Here is a 24,946-nt window from a genome sequence, read left to right on the forward strand (position 1 = left end):
AACAAAAACTAATGATGCTTAGTTTATGTTTTCATTTTAATCTAGGAAAAATAGCAAGTCTGGCGTTCAAATTTCAAGGGACTGAACCCATCTGTTTCAATTTTGTGAACTAGGTTACTGAAACCAAGGTTGATCCAGACATCGTAAATACATTTTATTATGCCAAATATATCGTAAATACATTTTATTATGCCAAATGAACTGATCAAATTAATGAAATTTGATCAGTTCATTTGGCATAATAAAATGTTTGCTACTGGACTTGGAAACCAAAGTTCAATCCTTATTCAAGTCAAATAAATACTGAAACATATAAAGTAGAAAATCAACATTAAAAACAGTAGTGTCATTCTCTGCTACATTTTGGTGTCGTAGCTAATAAAAAGCAAGCATTCGATTCACCTTTGACTATGATCACCCACTCTACATTTTCTTTTTTGAACTGTCCTCTTCAATAATATAATTCTGTCCGGATGCAACTATCATCTGCAATCCTCAAGGTTTTTGTCCTACCATCCACCTGACACAAACCAATTAACTCTTGTCCTGAAGTAACCTTGATGAGCAGTGAGTCAGCAAGAAAATTTTTTTAAATTAATTTCCAAATTTATAAAACAAATTTGAATGGGAAAACTGAAATTGAACAACTTACCTGTTATGACCCAGTAATTCTGAAAAGCTTGACTCAGATTCAACAAGGGCTCTGGAGTTGTTGGTAGAGTAATATCCAAGGGTGTGGTTGAGTGGGAGCTCTTGTCGATATCAGAGAAAGTTGTTGACTTTGTTGTTGAATGAAACAGAGAAGTTGAATTAAAAAGACCATTCAAAATTTTGGAAACAGAAAATGTTTGGATCAAATCTGAATGAAAATTTGACATGGAAATCATCTCAGTTTTAAGCGATTTTGACCGGAACAATGAAGAGTTGAGCTTTTTGGGAATAGAATGGAATGCAGAAGAGAAAGAGGAGAACAACTGCGTTTGAGTAGAAAATGATAACATTGATTGAGATGTTAGGTCAGAAGTTGGATAAGATGAAGAGAATTTTGTCGAATGAGTCATGCCAAGTTTAGATGAGAACAAAGGTATGGATCCTGATGACTTCAGTTGAATGGAGGAAGACGATGAGTGAGAGGAATCTGAGCCGAATGTAAACTGTGAAGTCTGGTCAAATAAACGTGATTTTTGCGATGGTGTAAACAAATGAATTTGAGATGAATTTGAAATTGATTGCATTGAGTTGAACTTTGATTTCAAAGTCGATGATTGTTGTAATTTTGATGATGAGAATGGTAATGTTTGGTGTGGAAATCGTGTTTGTGATGAAAGCCACGGGGATGTGAACTGTAATATTTCCGATTTGATAGATTTCAAATTGTCAAATTGTGACATAAACTTTGATGCATTTGATTCTTCTGTTGTGAAATGTGCTGGAATTTCGGATGACATTTGAAATGTACCTTGCGATAAAGAAGAAAATATTGGCTGTATTGTCACATGTGATGCGATCCAGGATGAAGAAGAAAGCATAAATGATGTTAACATATGGGATCTAATTTGTGAGTATGGAGAGGGTGTGACAAGTGTCGACGTGTGGGATGTAATTTCTGAGGATGTAGAGTGTGAAAGTAATGTTGACATATTGGTTGTAATTTCTGAGGATGGAGAGCATCTAAGTATGGTTGACATATCAGATGAAATTTGTGAAGGTTGAGAGGGTCTGGGTAATGTTGACATATCTGATGTAATTGTTGAAGATGGAGAGGATATAAGTAATGTTGACATATCTGATGAAATTGGTGAGGATGGAGCAGATCTAAATAAAGTTGACATAAATGAAATTTGTAAGGATGGAGAACGCCTAAATAATGTTAACATGTCAGATGGAATTTCAGAGGATGAAGAGGGTAATGTTGACATTATGGATGTAATTTTTGAAGACAGAGAATATGGAAGTAAGGTTGACATATCAGATAAAATTGGTGAGAATGAAGAGGGTATAATTAATGTTGGCATACTAGATGTAATTTTTGAAGATGGAGAGGGTTTCGGTAATGTTGATATATTGGATGTGATATCAGAAGAGGATGGAGAGGCTGCAAGTAATGTTGGCATGTAAGATGTGATTTTTAAAGATGGAGATGGTGCAAGTAATATTGACATAGTGGATATAATTTCTGAGGATGGAGGGGGTGCAAATAATGTTGACATAGTGGATGTTATTTCTGGGGACTGAAAGGTCACAAATAATGTTGACATATTGGATGTAATTTCTAAGGATGGAGAATGTGCAAGTAATGTTGACATATTGGATGTAATTTCTGAGGATGGAGAAGGTGCAAGTAATGTTGACATAGTGGATGTAATTTCTAAGGATGGAGAAGGTGCAAATAATGTTGACATAGTGGATGTTATTTCTGGGGACTGAAAGGTCACAAATAATGTTGACATATTGGATGTAATTTCTAAGGATGGAGAAGGTGCAAATAATGTTGACATATTGGATGTAATTTCTGAGGATGGAGAAGGTGCAAGTAATGTTGACATAGTGGATGTAATTTCTAAGGATGGAGAAGGTGCAAATAATGTTGACATAGTGGATGTTATTTCTGGGGACTGAAAGGTCACAAATAATGTTGACATATTGGATGTAATTTCTAAGGATGGAGAAGGTGCAAATAATGTTGACATATTGGATGTAATTTCTGAGGATGGAGAAGGTGCAAGTAATGTTGACATAGTGGATGTAATTTCTAAGGATGGAGAAGGTGCAAATAATGTTGACATATTGGATGTAATTTCTAAGGATGGAGAAGGTGCAAATAATGTTGACATATTGGATGTAATTTCTAAGGATGGAGAAGGTGCAAATAATGTTGACATATTGGATGTTATTTCTGAGGATGGAGAAGGTGCAAGTAATGTTGACATATTGGATGTAATTTCTGAGGAGGGAGAAGGTGCAAGTAATGTTGACATAGTGGATGTAATTTCTGAGGATGGAGAAGGTGCAAGTAATGTTGACATATTGGATGTAATTTCTAAGGATGGAGAAGGTGCAAGTAATGTTGACATATTGGATGTAATTTCTAAGGATGGAGAAGGTGCAAGTAATGTTGACATAGTGGATGTAATTTCTAAGGATGGAGAAGGTGCAAATAATGTTGACATATTGGATGTAATTTCTAAGGATGGAGAAGGTGCAAATAATGTTGACATATTGGATGTAATTTCTAAGGATGGAGAAGGTGCAAATAATGTTGACATATTGGATGTAATTTCTGAGGATGGAGAAGGGGCAAGTAATGTTGACATATTGGATGTAATTTCTGAGGATGGAGAAGGTGCAAGTAATGTTGAAATATTGGATGTAATTTCTAAGGATGGAGAAGGTGCAAATAATGTTGACATATTGGATGTAATTTCTAAGGATGGAGAAGGTGCAAATAATGTTGACATATTGGATGTAATTTCTGAGGATGGAGAAGGTGCAAATAATGTTGACATATTGGATGTAATTTCTAAGGATGGAGAAGGTGCAAATAATGTTGACATATTGGATGTAATTTCTAAGGATGGAGAAAGTGCAAATAATGTTGACATATTGGATGTAATTTCTGAGGATGGAGAAGGTGCAAGTAACGTTGAGATAAGTGATGTAATTTCTGAGGATGGAGAAGGTGCAAGTAACGTTGACATATTGGATGTAATTTCTGAGGATGGAGAAGGTGCAAATAATGTTGACATATTGGATGTAATTTCTAAGGATGGAGAAGGTGCAAATAATGTTGACATATTGGATGTAATTTCTGAGGATGGAGAAGGTGCAAGTAACGTTGAGATATTGGATGTAATTTCTGAGGATGGAGAAGGTGCAAGTAACGTTGACATATTGGATGTAATTTCTGAGGATGGAGAAGGTGCAAATAATGTTGACATATTGGATGTAATTTCTGAGGATGGAGATGATGCAAATAATGTTGACATATTGGATGTAATTTCTAAGGATGGAGATGGTACAAGTAATGTTGACATAGTGGATGTAATTTCTGAGGATGGAGAAGATGCAGATAATGTTGATATATTGGATGTAATTTCTGAGGATGGAGAAGGTGCAAATAATGTTGACATATTGGATGTAATTTCTAAGGATGGAGAAGGTTCAAATAATGTTGACATATTGGATGTAATTTCTGAGGATGGAGAAGATGCAGATAATGTTGATATAGTAGATGTAATATTTGGAGACAGAGAGGATGGAAGTAATGTTGACATATCAGATAAAATTGGTGTGGATGGGGGAGATATAAAAAAGTTTGACATAGTTGATATAATTTTTGAAGATGTAGAGGGTCTCGGTAATGTTGAGATATTGGATGTTATTTCAGAGGAATCAGAGGGTGCAAGTAGTGTTGATATAGTGGATGTAATTTCTGGAGATGGGGAGGGTATAAATACTTTTGACATATTGGATGCAATTTCTGAGGATGTGGAGGGTCTAAATAATTTTGACATACTGGATGTAATTTTTAAAAATGGAGAGGGTGCAAGTAATGTTGACATGGTGGATGTAATTTTTAAAGATGGGGAGGGTGCAAGTAATGTTGACATATCAGATAAAATTTGTGATGATGGAGAGGGTTCAAATAATGTTGACATAGTGGATGTAATTTCTGAAGATGGCGTGGATGCAGGTAATGTTGATATATTTGATTTAATTTCAGAGGATGGAGAGGATCTAAATAACGTAGACATATCCAGTGAAACTTTTGGATAAGGGGAAGACGTAAATAATACTGACATGTGGAATGGAATTTCTGAGGATGTAGCGGGCGCAAATAGTGTCAGCATAGGTGATGTAATTTGTGAGGATACATGTAATGCAGATATATGAGATGTAATATTTGATGATTGGGAAGAGCCAAGCTGTGTTGATATCTTGGATGTAATTAATTCTACCAAAGAGGAGGGTGGAAGCAGCGTTCCCACCTTGGATATAATTTGTGATGAAGAGAAGGACGTGGGGTTTGTTACTATTTGAGATTCAAACTTTGTTGAATTTGACGGTGCATGCATCAATGATGTAAACGATATAAATTGTGATGATGGAGAAGGTAAAGGATTTGCCATCATTTGGGATGAAGTCTGTGATGATGATGATGATGATGATGATGATGATGATGATGATGATGAGGAGGAGGAGGAGGAGGAGGAGGAGGAGGAGGAGGCAATATTTGCTATTATTTTGGATGTAGTTTGTGGTGATAATGATGGAGGTGGTAGTAGTTGTGGTGGTGGTGGTGGTGGTGGTGGTGATGATGATGATGATGATGATGATGATGATGATGATGATGAGGAGGAGGAGGATAAATTAGTTGTTATTTGAGATGCAGTCTGTGGTGATGATGAAGAGAGATGTATTCTCATCTGGGATGCAGTCTGTGGCGATGAAGATGAGAAGAAATTTGTCAGTAGGAATGTAGTATACGACGATCGAGTGGGCATAATTTGAGATGACAATTTTTTAGTCATAACTGAGACAGACAATGCTGAGGATAATTGTGATAACTTTTGTTGCAAGGTATGAACCAATGGTGACAGTTGCGAAACAAATTGACGTTGTGTCCCATTTGAATCCACCCAGTATAATAATGGTACTTGATAGAATGAGTGTGACGGCTGAGAGGACTCCTCCACCTGCGATGTCCACTCATGTTGGTCTACCTCAAGAGTGAAACCTGATGGTATGGAGACGGATGGTACTGCCATCATTAAGGATGGTAAATAGAAGTCTTCAGACGATGAAATAGATGCTTGATCTGACCAAGCAGATGGCTCTGATATCTGTTCAGAAGAATTAAGTGGGGAAGACAGAGAAGAGAGATGAGTTACCAATCGAGATGATTCGATATGCGATGACTCTTTGGATGAGACATAAAGCAACCTGGTCAACTGTGATGATGATGATGGTGATGACAAGAATGATGATGATGGCGAGGATGATATCTTCGAAGAATATGAAGATGAGGACTCAAACAGCAGCACTGACTGCTCAGACATCAATAGCAATGATTTCTCTGCTTGTAAAGCAGAGAATCTCCCACTGTTCAAATCTGATAATGGTTGAAAAACGGAACTAGAAATTCCTATCGATGAATAGGAAGGTTCAAGAAATTGCCCTGAGAGTGAAAAATCCCTATTCTTAGAGGCTCCATCTATCGATGAAGCATAATCAAATGGATTAGAACTGGCCTTATTCACAGCTTCCGTAGCCTTTATATTATCTCCAGGCTCTTTCAGAAATTCGGATGAAGACAGTGTCCAAATAGAAGGAGCAGATGAGCCTTCTAAGACAGAACCTAAGCTCCTAATATGTGGATTCAGTTGAAAAGTTGAACTATCAACTGATACTGACTCAACAGGAGAGATTAGACTAAATTTGAGATGAGATGTCACAAACAAATCATCTACCAAAGTGTTTGGATCAAATATCTTCCATGTTGAACCATCCGGTTCATCTTGGCTGTTCAAACGAGCAGAAGCAAATGATGAGGTGATTATTATCTTCTCTCTAGAAAGTTCCTGATACTCGATTAATTGAACTGGGGAAATTAAAAGTTTAGAATTTAACAAATCATCGCCGTCCTCATATTTTGAACTCGTAACATGCTCAGCAGTTATACTCACATCCCTGGTGACATACATGGTGGATTGGATGCCAGATTCCGTAATGAAGGTTTCTTCGGAATTCATGGATGTTGAATCTGTTGAAGCGTCCCATGAATCTGGTTTGGCATCTGCCGAATCAGAAAACAGAGTGATTGTGGAAAAGAATGCATCTGTAGTATTACCTGTGGAGGAAGCCAAATTTAAGCCTTCTACTGGTATCGAAACTGTACTTAAAGATTTAGAATGAGATTTTGAGGCAGAAAGCTGCAACTTATTTGCTGCAGAAGATGTAATTGAAAGCACTGGATAATCAAGAGGTATAGCAAGAGACGCCATGTTTGGTACAATTCGAAGCATGGATGTCCGAGATGAGGAATCAAAGGATGATATTTCAGGAAAAGAAGAAGAAATATCTATAGGATTATCACTTGTTTCTTGGTCAGGCATCATTGCTGAAGAAAGGGGAGATAATCCATCTGAAAATATATTTTCTTCTGAATCTGAAGGCATAAAAGTAAAAACTCTTTTCTTGTCTTGTTTTAAAAATAAAAGCATTGAATCTCTTGATGTTAAATCGTTAGTAGTTTTAGAAATTGTTACTTCGGTTGTTGAAGGGAATATATCTATGGAATCTTTCTGGCTTTGTTTTTTCTGAAGACTCGAAAACCCTGCATGTAAGGTAGTAGGAGTTGGGTTTATGTCAAAGGTTGTAGGGGGAGAAGAGGGTGTTAGGAGAGGATGGAAATCATTCAAAGAGGTTGTAGATTGAGTGGAATTTCCTGAGTTGTGAGAATCTACCAAAGATGACAATTTATCTTCTTTCGATTCTTTCGTTGGTGGAGTTTTCATTGAAGGCAGTGAACCCGAAAATATATTTGTCGAGAAACTCTGATAAACAGGTTGATCTGCAGAAGTTGGTTCCAAGACAATTTCTGGCGAATGTTCAAAATGATTATCTTTTAAAGAAATCTTTCTCAAAGGTAAAGGCTTCTCTTCATCAGCAGATTTCTTTGTTCTTTCATGCTGTGAATTGATTTGAGAATGGGACACAAAAGAAGATGTAGAAACGTATAAAGATTGAAGCGGTGTCGATGAAGATTCTGCGGCAGGCAACTCTGCATCTTCTGCTTTTAACTGAAGCACGGTGTCAATAAAAGTTAAAACATCCATCACATTGAGATTTTCAGACACATCGCTCACTGATAATGTTGTTAACATTGAAGAAACAGACTGAGTTTTAGTGATCAGGTGCTCCGAAACAGTAGTAAATAGATTCTGAGAGTGTTCTTTTATCATTGAATGTGAAATATAAATTTGTGGCAATCCAGGATTATTGACAGTCGAGCTGAATGTAGGTAAAAACGGTTTGGAAGTTTCAAATGAATTTTCAATAATTGGTGAATGTGTTCTCCGAAATGCACGGACGTTTCCTAAAGACTTGGTATAATTCACGGCACTAACTGAACTCATATAAGCAGTTTTATTATTAGTTCTAGTAAGAATTGATTTTTGCTGAGACGGAGTCGGATGTATTAAGATTTTCGTCTGAGATTGTGATTCTGCTGATTTTGTGTTAGAAGATTCCATGTTAATTGGATATAGTGAATCAAAAACACTGGCTTCATGTGGGATGTCTTGTAGTAGTGATGCAAATGTGTTTTCATGTTGAGTACTTGTCAACAACTGAGAAGAAGATTGAAATTCATCATGAAAATGAAACCTTGATGACAGAATATTTAACTCTTTGGAAAAAGATTCTAATTCTGAAGACTTTACCAGAAAATAAGGAATTGTTACAGAGCTGCGACTGTGTATAATATTTGGTGGATTTGAATCTATATTTGGAATTTGATTCTTGCTGGAGAGTGGATGAACACTATGTTCATTACCGTAATTTATTTGAACCATTGATGTCAGGTGTGATGTGGTCAAATGGTGCAACAACGATTTTCTGGTGGCAAAATTAAGAAATGTCATGGTTTCTCTGTCAGAAATCAAAGATGTCCTAATAACAGGTGTTAATTTTCTTGTATCCAGTGAATTTTCTTCCGAACTTTTTTCATTTATTGGTATTTGTCTCGCCTGAAAAGCAAGAATACTTTTCAGAGATATATATTTTGTAGAATTCACAGCATTTTTAGAAATTATACGAGCTGCTTCGTTTGAAGTTGGAGATTGCTCAGATATATTTGTGTGCGTTGAGATTTTCATCTGGGAATGAATTAATGATTGCGGCGATTCCATGTCAGAAGACTTGGTTGGTTGAATGGAGTTAATATTACTGCGAAAGTGTTGCCGTGAAGAGAATGTGTTTTCATGTTCGGAGCTTTGCACCAATAACAATGGAGAATCTAGTTTGGAAAAATCTGTTGTAAGAGAATTGAAATTAGAACTTGGTGATAAAGGGTTTAAATCTTTAGAAATTAATTTGGATTCTGAAGACTGTGTGAAATAATAAGGAGTTGTACTGTAACTGTGAGTATTTAATGGTATTTGAGTATTTGAAGGAAAGATTTGAGTAGAAATTTGACTCATACTCAAAGACACATGAACTTCCTTTAATTCATTATCATAATTAGTTGTAGCTGATGGAACCAAATTGACAATTAATTGGGGGGATGTTATTAAATGGTCATGCAATGATTTGGTTGGAACCAAATTAAGCACCATTAGGGTTTTTTTAACAGGAAAAGAAGCCTTAAAGATTGAAGTTGGTTTTATTGCATGGAACGGTTTTTCAGTCATTTTTGATTTTTTACCAATAATCAGAGGAAATACTGTATGAAATGCAAAGATGTTTCTTGAAGATGTATTTTTTGAAGAAATCGCAGAATTTTTTGACACTGTTTTGTTTAGAGTTTGTTCAGATGTATTTGCATGTGCTGAAATTTTAATCTGAGAAGCAATTAATGATTCTGGCAATTCTAGGTTAGAAGACAAGTTAGGCATATTGTTTTTGCGTCGGAGTTCTAGGGAAGAAAAAACTTTTTCAAGTTGGGTGTTTCGTAACAACGGAGTTGACTCCAACTGAAAAACCCCTGTTTTATAAGTAGAATGAAAACTAAAACTTGATGATAATATGTCAGAATCTTTAAAAATATTTGTTTCTGAAGATGATGTTGTTGTATAATGACATGTTGTACTGTGTTTGTGATTATTTACTGGTGTTAGAGTATTTGTATGAATAATTTCAGCAGAGATTTTATTGTTAATCAAAGATGGACTAATTTTATTTAGTTCATTGTGAGAATTAGCTTGAGCTGACGGAATGAAAGAAGAACTTCTTGAATGATGTGATGGGATCAAACGGTTTTGCAAAGATGTACTATGAATCAAATCAGTGAATGTCATGGTTTTTTTGGGAGAAGACAAATATTTGGTTGGTTCTATTGCATCGAATGATTTTCCTGTAATTTCTGAGGATTTCTTAATCATATTTTCCAAAGACATATATTTGCTAGAATGTTCAGCATTATTCAAACTCATATAAGCTTTTTCATTTGTTCTTACAAATAAACTTAGCTTGGATAGAGTTGGGTGTACTGAGATTTTTGTCTGAGATAAATATTGTAATTTTGATGGTTCCATGTTAGAAAACCTGGTTGCATGTACCGAGTTGGATTTACTATCTCCATCCTGAAAGTTTTTTTGTGAAGATTGTGAAGAATCCAATACCTGAGCAGAGAATTGCAATTCATCATAGCTTGATTTATGAATAGAATGAAACTTAAAACTTGATTGGAATGTCTTTGACTCTTTGAAAAGAGATTTTGATTCTGAAGATCTTGATATAAAATAAGGAATCGTCACAGAACTGTGCATATTTATAAACTTTTGCGGATTTGAATTTGAAATTGGAATCTGATTCTTAGTTAAAAAAGAATGGATTTTATTTTGTTCCTTGTTAGCTTTAGTTGAAATCAGCGGTTGAGCGAAGATTGTTTGTGTGAAATCAATGTTTGAGTTTGGGTTAAATGGAATCGGCTGCTCTCCCAATATTCTGTCAGAAATCAAATCCTGGAATGTTGCAGTTTCTTTAAGAGAAATCGAAGAACTCTTAAAGACTGGGGTTGATTTTATTGTCTGGAATGATTTTTTTGTAACTTTTGAAAAGGATATTGGCTGAGACGTCATTCTAGAGGAAAAGAGAGATGAAGATTCATGCCTTTGGTATGATGCCAAAAGTTTTTCTGATTTTAAACGGACAGAATTCGATATTGCTACAGGAGAAGGGATTCGTATATTTAGGTCTTGATCATGTTGGACAACCCATTTCGTTTGGTCATTCTTCTGGGTTTTAGACCTTGGAGTTGTCTTCCTTAGTTCTTCTACCTCCCACTCTACAGTCGTTCTCCTCCCCTTCCTCCTATTTTTCTTTTTCTTTCTCTTTTTCTTCTTCCTCCTTTTTTTCTTCCTCTTTTTATGCCTCTTCTTTTTGTGCCGAGGTTGTGGCAATGCCGTTGTTGCAGCAGTGGTGCTTTCCATTAAAACAGCACCAACAGAGAGGCTTTTCACGACAGAAGAGGGGCTTGAAAATTGAGACCCACTTATGATTTCTCTACTTAAAGAAGTAGGGGTAAGTTGACCGGAAGATGGTTTCACGTGAATTGGAACTGCACTTCCAAAACTGGGGTGACTAGAACTTGTATCCAAACTACAATGGATACCAAAGCAATCTGCATCACTATTCCGAGGGTGTAATCCGATTGAATTTTGTGTTTGAGTTGCAGACAGAATCTGTAATGAATCCTCAATCAAAGAATGTGTCCAGAAGGTCAACACTTTGGAAAGCTCATTAGGAGTGTGATCAAAACTGGATAATTCTTTGGAATTCCTTGTTACCATATAATTGCTTTTAACATCAAAACTTGGAGAGAGAATATCAGGAGAGTGACCTGAAAGAGAATAAAAAAAAACTAAAATAAGAGTAAATAATATTGATGTCAATAAAAACAGAAAGTAAATAGAATTGCATTTAGAAGAAAGTATATCTTCACCAAGTTCTTGATGGTTAATTTTTAGAGTTAAGAATCAAATAAAACATACCTAGTTTGTTTTAAGTACGCTTCACGCTGTGGAAGTCAAGCCGACGTTAACAAAAAGAAATGAACACACAGACAGGAAAAGATGTTTGTTTTATTTACATTCGAGATGAAGAGAAAGAAAAACATCAATTGACTCGTTTATATTCAGATCAAAGGGAAGTAACTCTTTTACTCAAACTACTTGTTCGGGACAAGATCAAAGTGTAGTATCCGTTCTTCAGATGCTGCACTTCAATTTCTTGTTCTCTGTCAGTGGAGGAGAAATCCTTCACGACTGAGACAATTTTTATTTTTGTTCCTTTTCTCCACGTTAAAAAACGACCCTGGTGTCTAACTCTGTCCCGTGGGGAGGCATTGTAAATAGGAACATCATCAAAGCATAAAGCAAGGGAACTAACTCTTCACACAGTCCAAGAGGAGCATCTCTTACAATTTTCACAGTTATTAAAACCTATATCTACATTGATAATTTCCAACAGTTCTCATGTCCTCTTTAATGCTGTCAACTCTTAACCAAAATTAAATGTATTATGGTATAATGCATATTCTCCATAATTTAAAAGCACAGAATTTTTAACAGCCAACAATGATCTCTCAAATCACATCCTAAGATCATTGCTAGACGTTTATACTGATGAATGACACTACCATCTATGGCAACACTTCAAAGGCCGTAAATGATCAAGTTCTCTCTGATTCTCTTTCCTCTGATCTTGATCACATGGTACAATGGGGAAAAGGAGTGGCTGGTTAATTTTAATGCATCTAAAACTAAGCTTCTATCTTTACATCAATACTCTGATTCCCGTCTGGTATCAATTGAAATGAATGGCTCTCGTCTTGAGGAGGCTCCATGTTTTGACAAGCTTCTGGGTCTGGCCTTTACTTCTGATCTGAAATGGAACATGTACATCAAATCCGTTGCCAAGGTCGCTGAAAAAATGGTGGGATTCTAACGTTCCAATAGATATCTCACTGCTGATGCAATTCTCTATCTGTATAAGAGCCAAGTACATCCAAGGATGAAGTACTGTTGCCACATCTGGGTAGGAGCTGCTAGAAGCACCTTATCCTGTCTTAACAGAGTTCAAAATAGACTTTGTAGCCTAGTGTAACTCTTCCCTGCAACCTCTTTCCTACAGAAGAGACATTGCGAGCCTGTCTCTGCTTTATCATTATTTTCATGGCAAGTGCTCGTCTGAGCTCCAATCTAGGGTCCCCCCTTTGCTAAACATTTATGAAAAACACTCATCTATCTGAAGCCACTATCAATAATTTCCCTAACTCTATCAGTGCTTAAACCTAAACATAGATTCCATGAACAAAGTTTCTTTCTTAGAACTGTCCACCTGTGGAACTCTCTTTCGTTTCCTTGCTTTCCAGCTGATTACAATATGGTTGTCTTCAAGTCCAACGTAAACAAGTTCTTGATGAGCCATCCACTTAAGTAATCCAATTTACCAAATTTCCACTACTAACGATTATTACGATATTGTCCCATTGACAACTGTAAATTCATTAATGCTTATCCTTGAGTGGCACCTGGCCCTTGACAAGTGGTGACTCTTTTGTAAAAAAAAAGAAAAAATTTACCAAATTTCCACTACTAATGATTATTATGATATTGTCCCATTGACAACTGTAAACTCATTAATGCTTATCCTCGAGTAGCCGTGGCCCTTAATAAGTGGTAACTCCTTTGTAAAAAAAAAACAATAATGCAGGCGAAATCGTATTCTTCTTTAGAAAGGAAGAAAAATGATTTAAACTTTTTAAAAATCTATTGCTATTTATATGAGGTTAGGTCATTATCTTCCTCCTATGGCAAGAAAATGTGACACAAGGGTCGGAAACTGGGATTGAAAAGCCAGCTTCCCAGAAGCACTCTGGTCTGTAAACATTTACCAATTGTACTTTATGGCATGTAGTTCACATATTGAACAACTTCATTGGCTGCTAAAAATAGAAACATTTCAAAATAATGCAATGAGATTCATGACTGACTGAAGACATTCTGATTAAAGAATTTCATCAGATCACAACTTTAACAATAGTCATTCCAATAATCATGAGCAAGGTATTAAAACTCTTTGAACATATCAAAAGGTCTGAAACTGGATTATCTAAAATATGTGCAGAAGGAAACTGCAAACGTTAGCATTACAACATATATGTATGATCATAGTTAAGTTTTAATTAATTTATGTAAGAAAAAAAAACGAAATCAATAGAAAGTACTTTCTTGTGTCAGTGCGCAATTTAGTCTAACTGAACATAGTGAAACATTTAAAAAAAAAAAATTGTGGTCTTAGGAAATTCTACAGACATTTTCCTCAGATCTCAGCCCTGATAAGAAAGACAAGAACCAAGTTTGCTGGTGATTGCTGAAGAGCTAAAAACGAAATTGTCAGTGATGTGCTTTTGTAGATTACTCAAAACCTATGTTATTCAACTTAGGACTCACAATACATCCTAAGATCATTTGTAGACATTTATACTGACGACACTACCATCTATGGCAACACTTCAAAGTTCGTAAACGACCAAGTTCTCTCTGATCCTCTCTCCTCTAATCTTAATCACGTGGTACAATAGGGAAGGAGGTACGTTGTGAGCCTGTCTCTGCTTTATTGTTATTTTCATGGCAAGTGTTCGTCTGAGCTCCAATCTATACTTTCATGAAAAACACTCATCTAGTTGAAACGTCTTGACTTTCATGAAAAACACTCATCTAGTTGAAACCACTATTAATAATTTCCCTCGCTCTTTATCTATGCTTAAACCTAAACATAGATTCCATGAACAAAGCTTCTTTCTTAGAACCGCACACCTGTAGAACTCTCTTCCGTTTTCCTGCTTTCAAACTGACTACAATTTGATTGTCTTCAAGTCTAACATGAACAAATTCTTGATGAGCCGTTCCCCTTAAGTAATCCAATTTACCAAATTTCCACTACTAATGATTATTATGATATTGTCCCATTGACAACCGTAAACTCATTAATGCTTATCCTCGAGTAGCCATGGCCCTTAATAAGTGGTAACTCCTTTGTAAAAATAAAAAAAAACAATAATGCAGGCGAAATCATATTCTTCTTTAGAAAGGAAGAAAAATGATTTAAACTTTTTAAAAATCTATTGCTATTTATATGAGGTTAGGTCATTATTTATCTTCCTTCCATGGCAAGAAAATGTGTCACAAGGGTCGGAAATTGGGATTGAAAAGCCAGCTTCCCATAGGAGGAGTACTCTGGCTTGGGAAAAATGCCTGAGCAGCCCTGTTGTCATTCCCGTTAAGTAATCTAATTCATCAAATTTCCACTACTAACGATTACTACGATATTGTCCCATTGACTACTGTACACTCATTAACCTTTATCCTCGAGTGGCTTTTTGGCCTTGATAAGTGGTTACTCCTATGCACAAAAAAATTCCCTAGTAAGGGCGACTCAGGCGATTAGCAATAAACTAAGCCCTTTCTCAAAGAGAGAATGGCAAAGTTTGAGAGGGGTGGACCTCCTAGAATTGTGCAGAACAAGCAACATACCACAGGCAAGAGGGAAAAGGTAATTCAAAAATGGTCTACTCTCTTTTAGATTTGACACCGAGGAAAAAAATGAAATTAAGTGTGTGTTTATTTTTTTTTAAATATTTCTATGTACAGGGTTCCTTAAATTACATAGAGTATAGGAAAGAATAAAATTAAAGTAAACGATCTACTTAATATATGATTCCAAATGACTAAGTTCAATATCAGCATAAAACGTAAACACGGTTCAGCTAAATCTCAAAGTTGACCCAAGGCAGCAATTGAATGTTTTCAATTCGTTTTTATACATCATTTTTTTCTTCTTTTTTTTCTTTTAACTCGAAAGTAGATCATAGACAAAGGAGAAAAGTTAATGGTTAAAAGTTGATTTATTTGTGTTTTCAGAACACTATGCTTACATGCACTAAGTACAAAGTGTATGAGGCGCCTTCAATAAGTTTCCAAACTTTTTTTTTGTAAGTTTGTCATAGACTCTTGAAAATTCAGTATGTTATTGCTATACATCTTAAGAGATGACTGACCAATTTTTATGATTGCACGTTTAAATGAACAGCTACAGTAGGAATTGGAATACACCCTACTAAAGGCTGATTGTCACAGCTGGTGAATTTCAAAAATGCAATCTGGATGTGAGGACACTTTAGAAGAACGATATGCAATAAGATACTGTTATAAATTTGAAAAAATTTCCACAGAAACATATGGAATGCTTCAGATTGCTTTTGGACCATCTTGCATGAATCGAGCATCAGTTTTTGAGTGGCAGAGAGTTTGTAAGGAATGATGAGAGATGGGGGACAAGTAAGGAAATTAGAACACCAGAGTTGATTGGCCAAATAAAGAATTTAATGTCATGTGTCTATAGAGACAATCAGTGCACGGTTTGATGTAAATGTGGAAACTGTACATAAAATTATTCATGAGGAACTGAAGATGTGGAAGATTTGTGCAAAGTTTGTCTCAAGAGTGCTCAGAGAAGATCAGAAAGAAATATCTTGTCATGGTCAAGATGGACATCAAGACAGTTCCTTACCCTCCCTATAGTCCAGATCTTGCTCTCTGTGACTTTTGGTTATTCCCTAAGCTCAAGGAAAACCTTAGAGGCTGTCGTTATGAGACAATTGAAAAGATGAAAGAGGCTGTGACAAGAGGACTTTCATGATGTCTTCCAGAAATTGTTGGAACGGTACAAGTGTATTGCAGCCGGAGGAGATTACTTCGATGGGGACTAGAGTTTCATGTGTGTACTATCAATAAAAGTTCCCATACGAAAAAAAGTCTGGAAACTTATTGAAGACACCTCGTATTTAGTGTATTCATTGTTGTAAGTAAGCATCATGTTTTTCTTAAGCGTTATTCAATGAACTACATGTATCACTTTATTTGTCAAAGCAAAAAGAACACCGAAAAATGTACGGAGGAACACTGGCGTAATAATAATAATAATAATAATAATAATAATAATAATAATAATAATAATAATAATAACATTGTTCTTATGTGTTGAACATGTATTTTTTTAATTAATTTAAGAATAAAACTATGAAAGATCTAGTATTTGCTTTAAGGTAAGTAATTTTTACTCCACATTGTGATGGATTATTACTATAATGCATAATCCATAAAGTTATGAACCGGTGAATCTAATATAAAGTACCTTACTAAATAAATAACCCTGGGATAACAAACGTTAAATCGTTAACAATGATAACGATGATGATGATGATATGAAATTATCGGTATTTGCTGTAATTTACGTAATTATTGAAAGAAATATTCTTAATCATACATCTGTATTTTTTTTTTTTGTTGCAAATGTTTTGTACCATCCCATCAGCATTCTTGAGTAAGGGCACGTCAGGCGCTTAGCAATAAACTAAACCCTTCTCAAATGGTGAGACAGAAAAACCTAGGAAGGTGAATCTTCTAAAACTGCACAGGCATATATCTCAGTCAACAGAGTGCAGTTCTAGGATATTCACCCTCCCAAGCTTTGCCTTCTCACATTTTGAGAAAGGGTTTATTGCTAATTGCTTGAGGTGCATTTATGAGGGAATGCCAATAGGCTCATACAGAACATCTACAACAACAACAACAAAAAATATATAGATGGATAATTTTACTATGGAGGCGCATCTAGTGATGTGCTATTAGAATTTATTTATATCTCCCCTTCCCCCTCACTGATAAGTTGTTGCCTTGTCTCTTTAAGGCCCGTGAATTGGCTAGGAGGAATTCCAATCCCTACTCCTTTAGAGGTCACGCGAGCCAGCCTATAAAAACCCTTGCACGTTGCATTGCGGTCTCTTTTTCAACCCCAGCAGGACACCGGCTGAACTTCAATGACAAAGCCTTCGACAGCAATCACAGAAAGCCAGTCACTTCTTCTTCACTGTTATCTAATTCTCAGTGGAGTCATTATTCATCCTCAAATTTAACTTTTTTTTTCAGGTTAAAATTAATCCCAACAGTACAGAAGTCTTGTGATGTTTTGTTGATACCTGGAGCCAACTCTTTCATTGTATACTTCAAAAACTGACGTATTTGTACTGAAAAAGCATTAGAAACAGAGATAGTTAAATATGATTGGGTTTTGTATCCCACTGATCGTATCATGCACAACAAAATATGGTAACTCCCATGACATACATGCATTGACCCTGTATAATTTGACTACATATAAAGAGGCTGATTAAAAAAGCCAACACTTTTAAGGGTCCTTAGCAATTGAAGACAATTATTATTTTTGTATAAAAGAGCCCCTCAATTCTTATGTTTGCCCTTAAGACAAAAATAGATTTTCTTAATTGGGAACAGGAATTTTGTTCAAGCAGTTTCTATTCAACGTCGTCAACCAGTGACCCAATAAGTGTCGCTTTTCTCAGTTTATAATTTATGCGCATCCAATATATATTTTTTTAACTGCCCAAAATCTCTCACTTCATCATTTCCTCAAATATACACTGGCTTTGGCAGGATGTCTTGTTTATATTGAGTACTTCAGACCGCAGGCGTGGTGGGTGGGATTGTGGATAGGGTGAGGCTGATGATGGACAACTCATATAACACCGTCACCCACGACGTTGATCAGATAACAATCACAAGAGAACAGTTACAAGAGCTGCCACTCAAGCCAATTTCATTCTTATAATAAAGAAAAACAGAGGAGCAGGTCTATGAAAAGGACAGTAGAGCTCTCCAACAATGAGGAAAATTAGTGAAGTTTTAGAAAGCTGAAAGCTATGCTATTTCGAATAGTAAAACTTTTTTTTATAAACTTTATAAAGAAGTACTCACAAGCGACAGAACTTATGATGGTTGAATAAATTTGAACAGTTGTGCACTTTAGATTGCTACTGATAATTATTTGTCTTCAGTTTTGGAAGAGTTCTACACAAGAAAGAGTGTTACATGATAAGGACTGTCCCCTTTTCATGTAAGTATAAAAATAGAGAGATTTAGTTAAAATGAAAATGAAATAGAATAGACGAAATTCGAACCTCGTAATTTAGGTTTAGAAATAGATTACGAGAGAGAATTAGCAAATGGAATGTAAAAAACAAACCATTGTTTAGCTTAGAGATAAAATAGTTTTAAGAAAAGAATGTGCGTTGTCAATTCTGTTATGAAATTCAATTGAAAGAATGCAACTACAAGATAATTTAATAAACATGTTTTTAACATATTAGAAATATAGGTTACTGAGAATATAGGTTAAAATTCCTTTTGTAAACAAAGGAAAAAGTTTTGGACACGCATTTCCAGAACACGTGAAAGAAGACACATGTTTTAACATGTGTATGACGTCATGGAAAATGGGAAGTTCTCGATATAGTTAGAAACTTTAGAGTTAAGCAGAGAGAAACTGAGGGAGAGTCTGAGGGAGAGTCGGAGAGAGAGTCTGAGGACGAGAGACGACAGTCCAGACATGGGATTCGAACGTCTAGAAGCGAGACGGTCACCTTTGAAACTTAGAATGTGAAACTTTGAATTCCTGAAAGCAAAGCCACCGGCCGGTCCATGGAAATAAACCCATAATGTGTTTTTATAAACGGCGTCTTTGTGTTGTAATTCTACCAAAAAGGTAAAGTGGAAATTGTCATTATATGTCTTCTATATCATGTGTTTTAAAATGTCTTTACATACACGTCTCGATATCTCATATCTACAATGTGAACACTAAGACTGTCTGAACAGTGAACACTGTTTCCTCACTCTAAGAGCTTCTATTACACTTCTAAGTACGAACATTTAATATATATGAATCTCTTCATAACACGAACACAGAACGCAACAACAATCTATCAACAACATCTCTCTCTTCTAAGACTCACTTTTAATAAGTCCTAACAACGAACAATAACAAACAACAATATAACAACAAAAAGAAACAGAGTAATAATAATAATAATAATAATAATAATAATAATAATTAGACTATTATATAACAAAAGGGAGACAATACAGAATTTTAATGGTTTTCAGCAACACTTTGTAAGTAAATCAAACCAAATATATTAAATTAACGAACTAACACAACAGAAAACATTCATTGAATTAAATTAATTTAAACTTATTGTTAAAAAAATTATATTTTAAAAAATTTACTAACTTAACTCTTATTTTTCATATATGAATCATTTTTTTTTTTTCAAGAAAATTATCGTTTAAAAAAAATTATACATTTAAAAGTTTTTAAATTTTCTAAATTAATTGTTACATTTGATTTAAAATTTTAAAAACTACCCCAAATTGACTGCTTTAATTTATTTAGAAATATTGGAGTTCTCTTATAGCAAAAAAAAAAGAAACAAAAACGTTTTCATGTTTAAAAATGTAAAAAAAAATTAATTAATTCAAAGTTTGTTCCGGTAATGTTTGCTTTTCCCTTGTGTTAGCTTGTTAATATAATGTAAAAAAGGTTTCGCTGAAAATCATTAAAATTCTGAGTTGTCTCCTCTTTTCCCATCTAGAACTCTTCCGAAACTGGAAACAAATGTAACATAATTGTATTATTTGAATTATTCAGATAACTGTTTTTATCCTGAGTGTTATATTCACAACGTTCCAGTCTCTGAGCATCCTCAGGTGTATCTTCTCTCTTCCTTCTCCTTCTTCCCATCCTCCTCTTTTTCCTCTGACCAGCTCATTTCTATGCGCGCACACACACACACACACACACACACACACACACACACACACACAACTGGAGAGGACTTGAACGCCTATTAAACATCAACCTCAGGCGTCTTCAATCTCTTTGCACAGGGTTTGAATGAGGATATTTCTAATTTAAAGTAAACCATGACCAAGTATTCAAGCTAAAATGAAACTGAAAAGAAATTCGAAATTTACAAATTGGTAGGACGTCACTCAAAATAAAAAGATCCTCTTAGCATGATTATGCACTGGGTTATATGAGGAAAATAACGGTACACCTTCTCCTAGTGATATTACGAGTAAAAACACTAGACTGTGCACTCCACCAAATCAGCCGTACTGGAATGCGGCAAAATTAAAAAAAAAGAATTTATTATCTAATGAAAGTTATATATGAGAAGGTTTCATTACAATGGCCCAAGTGTAGCAAATTTCCATTTGATGAGGAACAGATCCGGGCAAGACCAGGGTTTCCTCGCAAATTAATTTAATAAAATGGTTGGTCTACAGAAAATGTCCAGTACAGGTTCTGTTATTCAGCCATGAAAATTGCAAGTCACCTAATGTATGCATAGAGGACTATTATTAATTTTGTTGTAGTGCATGCGGTGTTGCTTGCTATGTGTGAATAACACGCTCTTGTATTTCTTCTGTTATTCAGATATCCAATAAATCCTTGGTCATTGCAACATGCCAAAAAGTAAACTGTACTTATCTTATCAAGAGCAGACAGAATGAAAGTTTGTTCAGGATATAACCACACATGCTTCCATTGAGGCATACTCTGCCACTTCGAAAAGGTTTTCCGATGCAGTAAAAAAAAAAAAACGCAGGCCCGCCACAAGTGATAGTGCCACAGCTGACTCCGAGGCCTTCTGCTTCATCAAAACACCTCCTCACTTAACACAGATTTAGAAACTGTTTCTGAGACACAGACTTGTTCTTGAACACCACATATACAATGACTTGTGCAGAGTATGGCAACGTCGTGCATCTGATCCACAACCGTTCATAAACGTCGATACACAGGTCACCCCTCAGACACTGCAGACATCGGCATACCCCCTCACATCCACAGCCCCACTGCTATTATGAAGCATCCAGCTATGGCAGATACAGGATTCCAATCATGCCTAGGTGGCATCACAGTGTTGCATAATATGAGCCTAAAAGTCTGTGACCTCATTCCATACACAACGAAAATGTCCACCGTGAATGACAAACCTATTTAAATCGTAGGTGCTCTTTCACTGCACATATTGGGTACATCTGACAATGGAACTATTTGCAACACATGGCAGCTATAATACTTCACCCCATCCTAAGAATGCATGTGTGACTCTCGGCATGATCCCTACACACTTCCCATCTGTTGGTACAGCCTCATAACTTTCTGCATATGATGCCACAGATCCTCCCATCAAAGGAAGCAAAAGACCATGTAAAGCCACCCATTCCCCCCCCCCCGGCTACAATTCTATTCCCACCAATAGAGGAGAATAGAGAGAAGCTAGAAAATTGGCTACTGGCTCACTACGCCTCCAGTACATTCAATATCAACTGTTACTCAGGATGTCAGGCCCACCCATATGACTCATGATTGATCCGAATGTTGAACCAGTTGCCTACCACACTCCTATTACTGTGTTGAGACATTGGCAAGAGGAAGTGAAAGCAGGCCTTGATCAAGACGTTCGACTGAGTTTTATAGAGTCAGTTTCTGTTGGCACACTGGTTACATGATGTCATCGGATGGTTGTCTGCCCCAAAAAATCTGGTCTCTGACGCATGGTGGTCTCAACTGAAAACACACCACATCCAATCCCCATTCCACCAGATCCGATGAAGACAGTTTCGATGCTTGGAATGGTTACCACAGCATTTCCCTCCATCAGGAGGATCGCCACTACATAATATTCATCACCCCATGGTGTAGATACAGATACCCGCAAGGGTATATAGCTTCAGGCGATGCCTATATCCAGCAGTTTGATGAAATAGTCATGGATGTTCTAGACAAAACAATAATCCTCTTGTGGACGCAAACAAATCAGAGTGACAATGGAATTCAGAGAAGCTTCTTCCAAACTGTCGAGTGGTTGAATCTGTGTGGTCACAATGGCATCACAGGCAACACTGTCAAGTTTGGATTTGCCAAGAAGGAAATAGAGTTTGCTAGCTTTCAAATCGGGGAAGTGATCGTGGAGCCATGTGAGTCCTTCATGGAGGCGATCAAAAGTGTTCCCACTCCCAGAAATATCACTAATATCCGCAGCTTCTTTGGACTTATGAATCACGTCTCATATACATTTGCGTTGACAGAAAAAAAATGAAACCATTCAGAGACTTCCTGAAACTCAGTGTGAAATTTGACTGGACTGAGAAAATGCAACAAACCTTTGAAGAAGAGAAAAGACTGATTACCCCCAAGTGTGGTGTGAAGATCTTTGACAAATGCAGGCCAACATGCTTGGCTACCGACTGGAGCAAAGATAGCATAGGATTTTGGCTATTCCAAAACACTGTTCCTGCCCAGCACTTCACAAACCCTTCTGCTGCAAAGATGGATGGAAGATTGTAGGAAGCAGGTTCATGTCATCTGTCGAGTCTTGCTATGCCCCATTGAAGGCAAGGCTTTGGAAGTAGTAGAGGCTTTGGACAAAGCTAGACATTTCATTATCAGGTGCCCAGATCTCATCGTAGCTGTAAACCATAAACCACTGCTTGAAGTCTTTAGTGACACCTGAACAATATACCCAAACCACGCCTTCACAACTTAAAAGAAAAAACCACGCGGTATCACTTCCAGGTCACTCACATCCCAGACACCTGACATTCTGTCAGTGACACTCTTCTCTATACACCACTCAGCTGCCTCAGTCTATCCTCGAGTTCAACTGCTATGCAGAGCAACCAACAAACCACATGGTCTGCTCTCATGACTTCAACGATGGTACCTTCCTTGAATCAATATCATGGGATGAAATCCGCACAGCTACTGCCAATGACTCATCCATAGTGCTGCTTCTCGATACAGTGAAGAATGGCTTCCCAGCTAAACAAGACCTCCCACCTCATGTCCGACAATTCTATCAGTACTGTGATCATTTGAGTAGCTTCGATAGTGTGGTATTATACCACGACTGCATAGTCATCCTCAAATCTCTCCAGACCAGAGTCTTGGAGTCCCTCTACCTGGCCCACCAAGGTGTTACCCAAATGTGTTTCAGGGCCAAATCATCCTTCTTCTGCTCAGGCATGAACCCTGCCACTTGCAACAAACGAGAGCTGTGCACTGAGTGCGATTGAATAGCCCCCCCCCTCACCATGCATGCTACCGATTCCACCAATCCAGCCAGTCTTCCACTTCCAAGCTATAGTTGCTGATTACTTCACATACTGCGGCCATCATTATCTCGTCATTGTGGACCACTACAGCAACTGGCCAATTGTGGAGGAAATGTCTGATGGGGCATGTTTTGAAATGAAATGAATCCTTTGAGTAATTTTGCAAGATAAACAAAGAAATGCATATATTAGAAAGCTTAATATTAACAGATACATTAGCAACATTATTCAGAAACAAAAAAAGATTTAGTGGTTTGGAATTTTTTCCTGACTTCCAGTCTCCAGCTATGTAAAGAAACCATATAAAGAAGATTTCATTCAAGAAAGGATCAAGAGGAAGACCACCAAGGAGATAGGCTGACCAAATAAGGATTGAGACTAATATGATAGCTGATAACTGAAAGGTAGGAGGAGGGGGAAGAGGAGGAGGAAGATCATCATCATCATCTAGTCATGGTAGTGTCATGGTAGTGTCATGGATCTTCCTGACTCTCCCACACCATCGCGCTCTATCCTCCATCATACCAAGTAGTTCTTTATAAATGGATTGTGAATCCTGAGTTGAATGACATTTTGAGTAATCTACACAAGAACATCACTGACAATTTCGTTTTTAGCTCTTCAGCAATCACCAGCAAACTTGGTTCTTGTCTTTCTTATCAGGGCTGAGATCTGAGGAAAATGTTTGTAGAATTTCCTAAGACCACAATTTTTTTTTTTAAATGTTTCACTATGTTCAGTTAGACTAAATCGCGCACTGACACAAGAAAGTACTTTCTACTGATTTCGTTTTTTTTTTCTTACATAGATTAATTAAAACTTAACTATGATCATACATATATGTTATAATGAAAACGTTTGCAGTTTCCTTCTATTATCCCTTCTGCACATATTTTAGATAATCCAGTTTCAGACCTTTTGATATGTTCAAAGAGTTTTAATACCTTGCTCATGATTATTGGAGTGACTGTTGTTAAAGTTGTGATCTGATGAAATTCTTTAATCAGAATGTCTTCAGTCAGTCATGAATCTCATTGCATTATTTTGAAACTAGCGGGGGTACCCGGCGTTGCCCGAGTGTTTGTTTCCTGGACGGGGGGGGGGGGAGTTTTAAAAAATGTTATGGTAGGTAAGTAGGAAGGATCAAACCCGGAGTCATGAGTAAAAGTAGGAAA

At 36.4% G+C, this 24,946-nt stretch overlaps 1 protein-coding gene across 1 annotated transcript in view; it reads right to left on the bottom strand.

Annotated features, from left to right (window-relative positions):
- LOC145293337 (uncharacterized) overlaps positions 1 to 22,315 on the bottom strand; it is a 145,900-nt gene extending 123,585 nt beyond the window's left edge. Inside the window, exons 1-3 of the mRNA XM_080139979.1 lie at positions 22,210 to 22,315; positions 11,336 to 11,563; positions 653 to 10,888 (exon numbers count right to left, since the gene is read on the bottom strand). Coding sequence (XP_079996105.1) covers positions 653 to 10,888; positions 11,336 to 11,563; positions 22,210 to 22,315 — 10,570 coding nt within the window. The remainder of the gene's footprint in view (positions 1 to 652; positions 10,889 to 11,335; positions 11,564 to 22,209) is intronic.
- Positions 22,316 to 24,946: the final 2,631 nt, after the last annotated feature.

This window comes from Euprymna scolopes, chromosome 14, assembly GCF_053919585.1.
Source record: "Euprymna scolopes isolate OS-2025 chromosome 14, ASM5391958v1, whole genome shotgun sequence".
NCBI lineage: Eukaryota > Metazoa > Mollusca > Cephalopoda > Sepiida > Sepiolidae > Euprymna > Euprymna scolopes.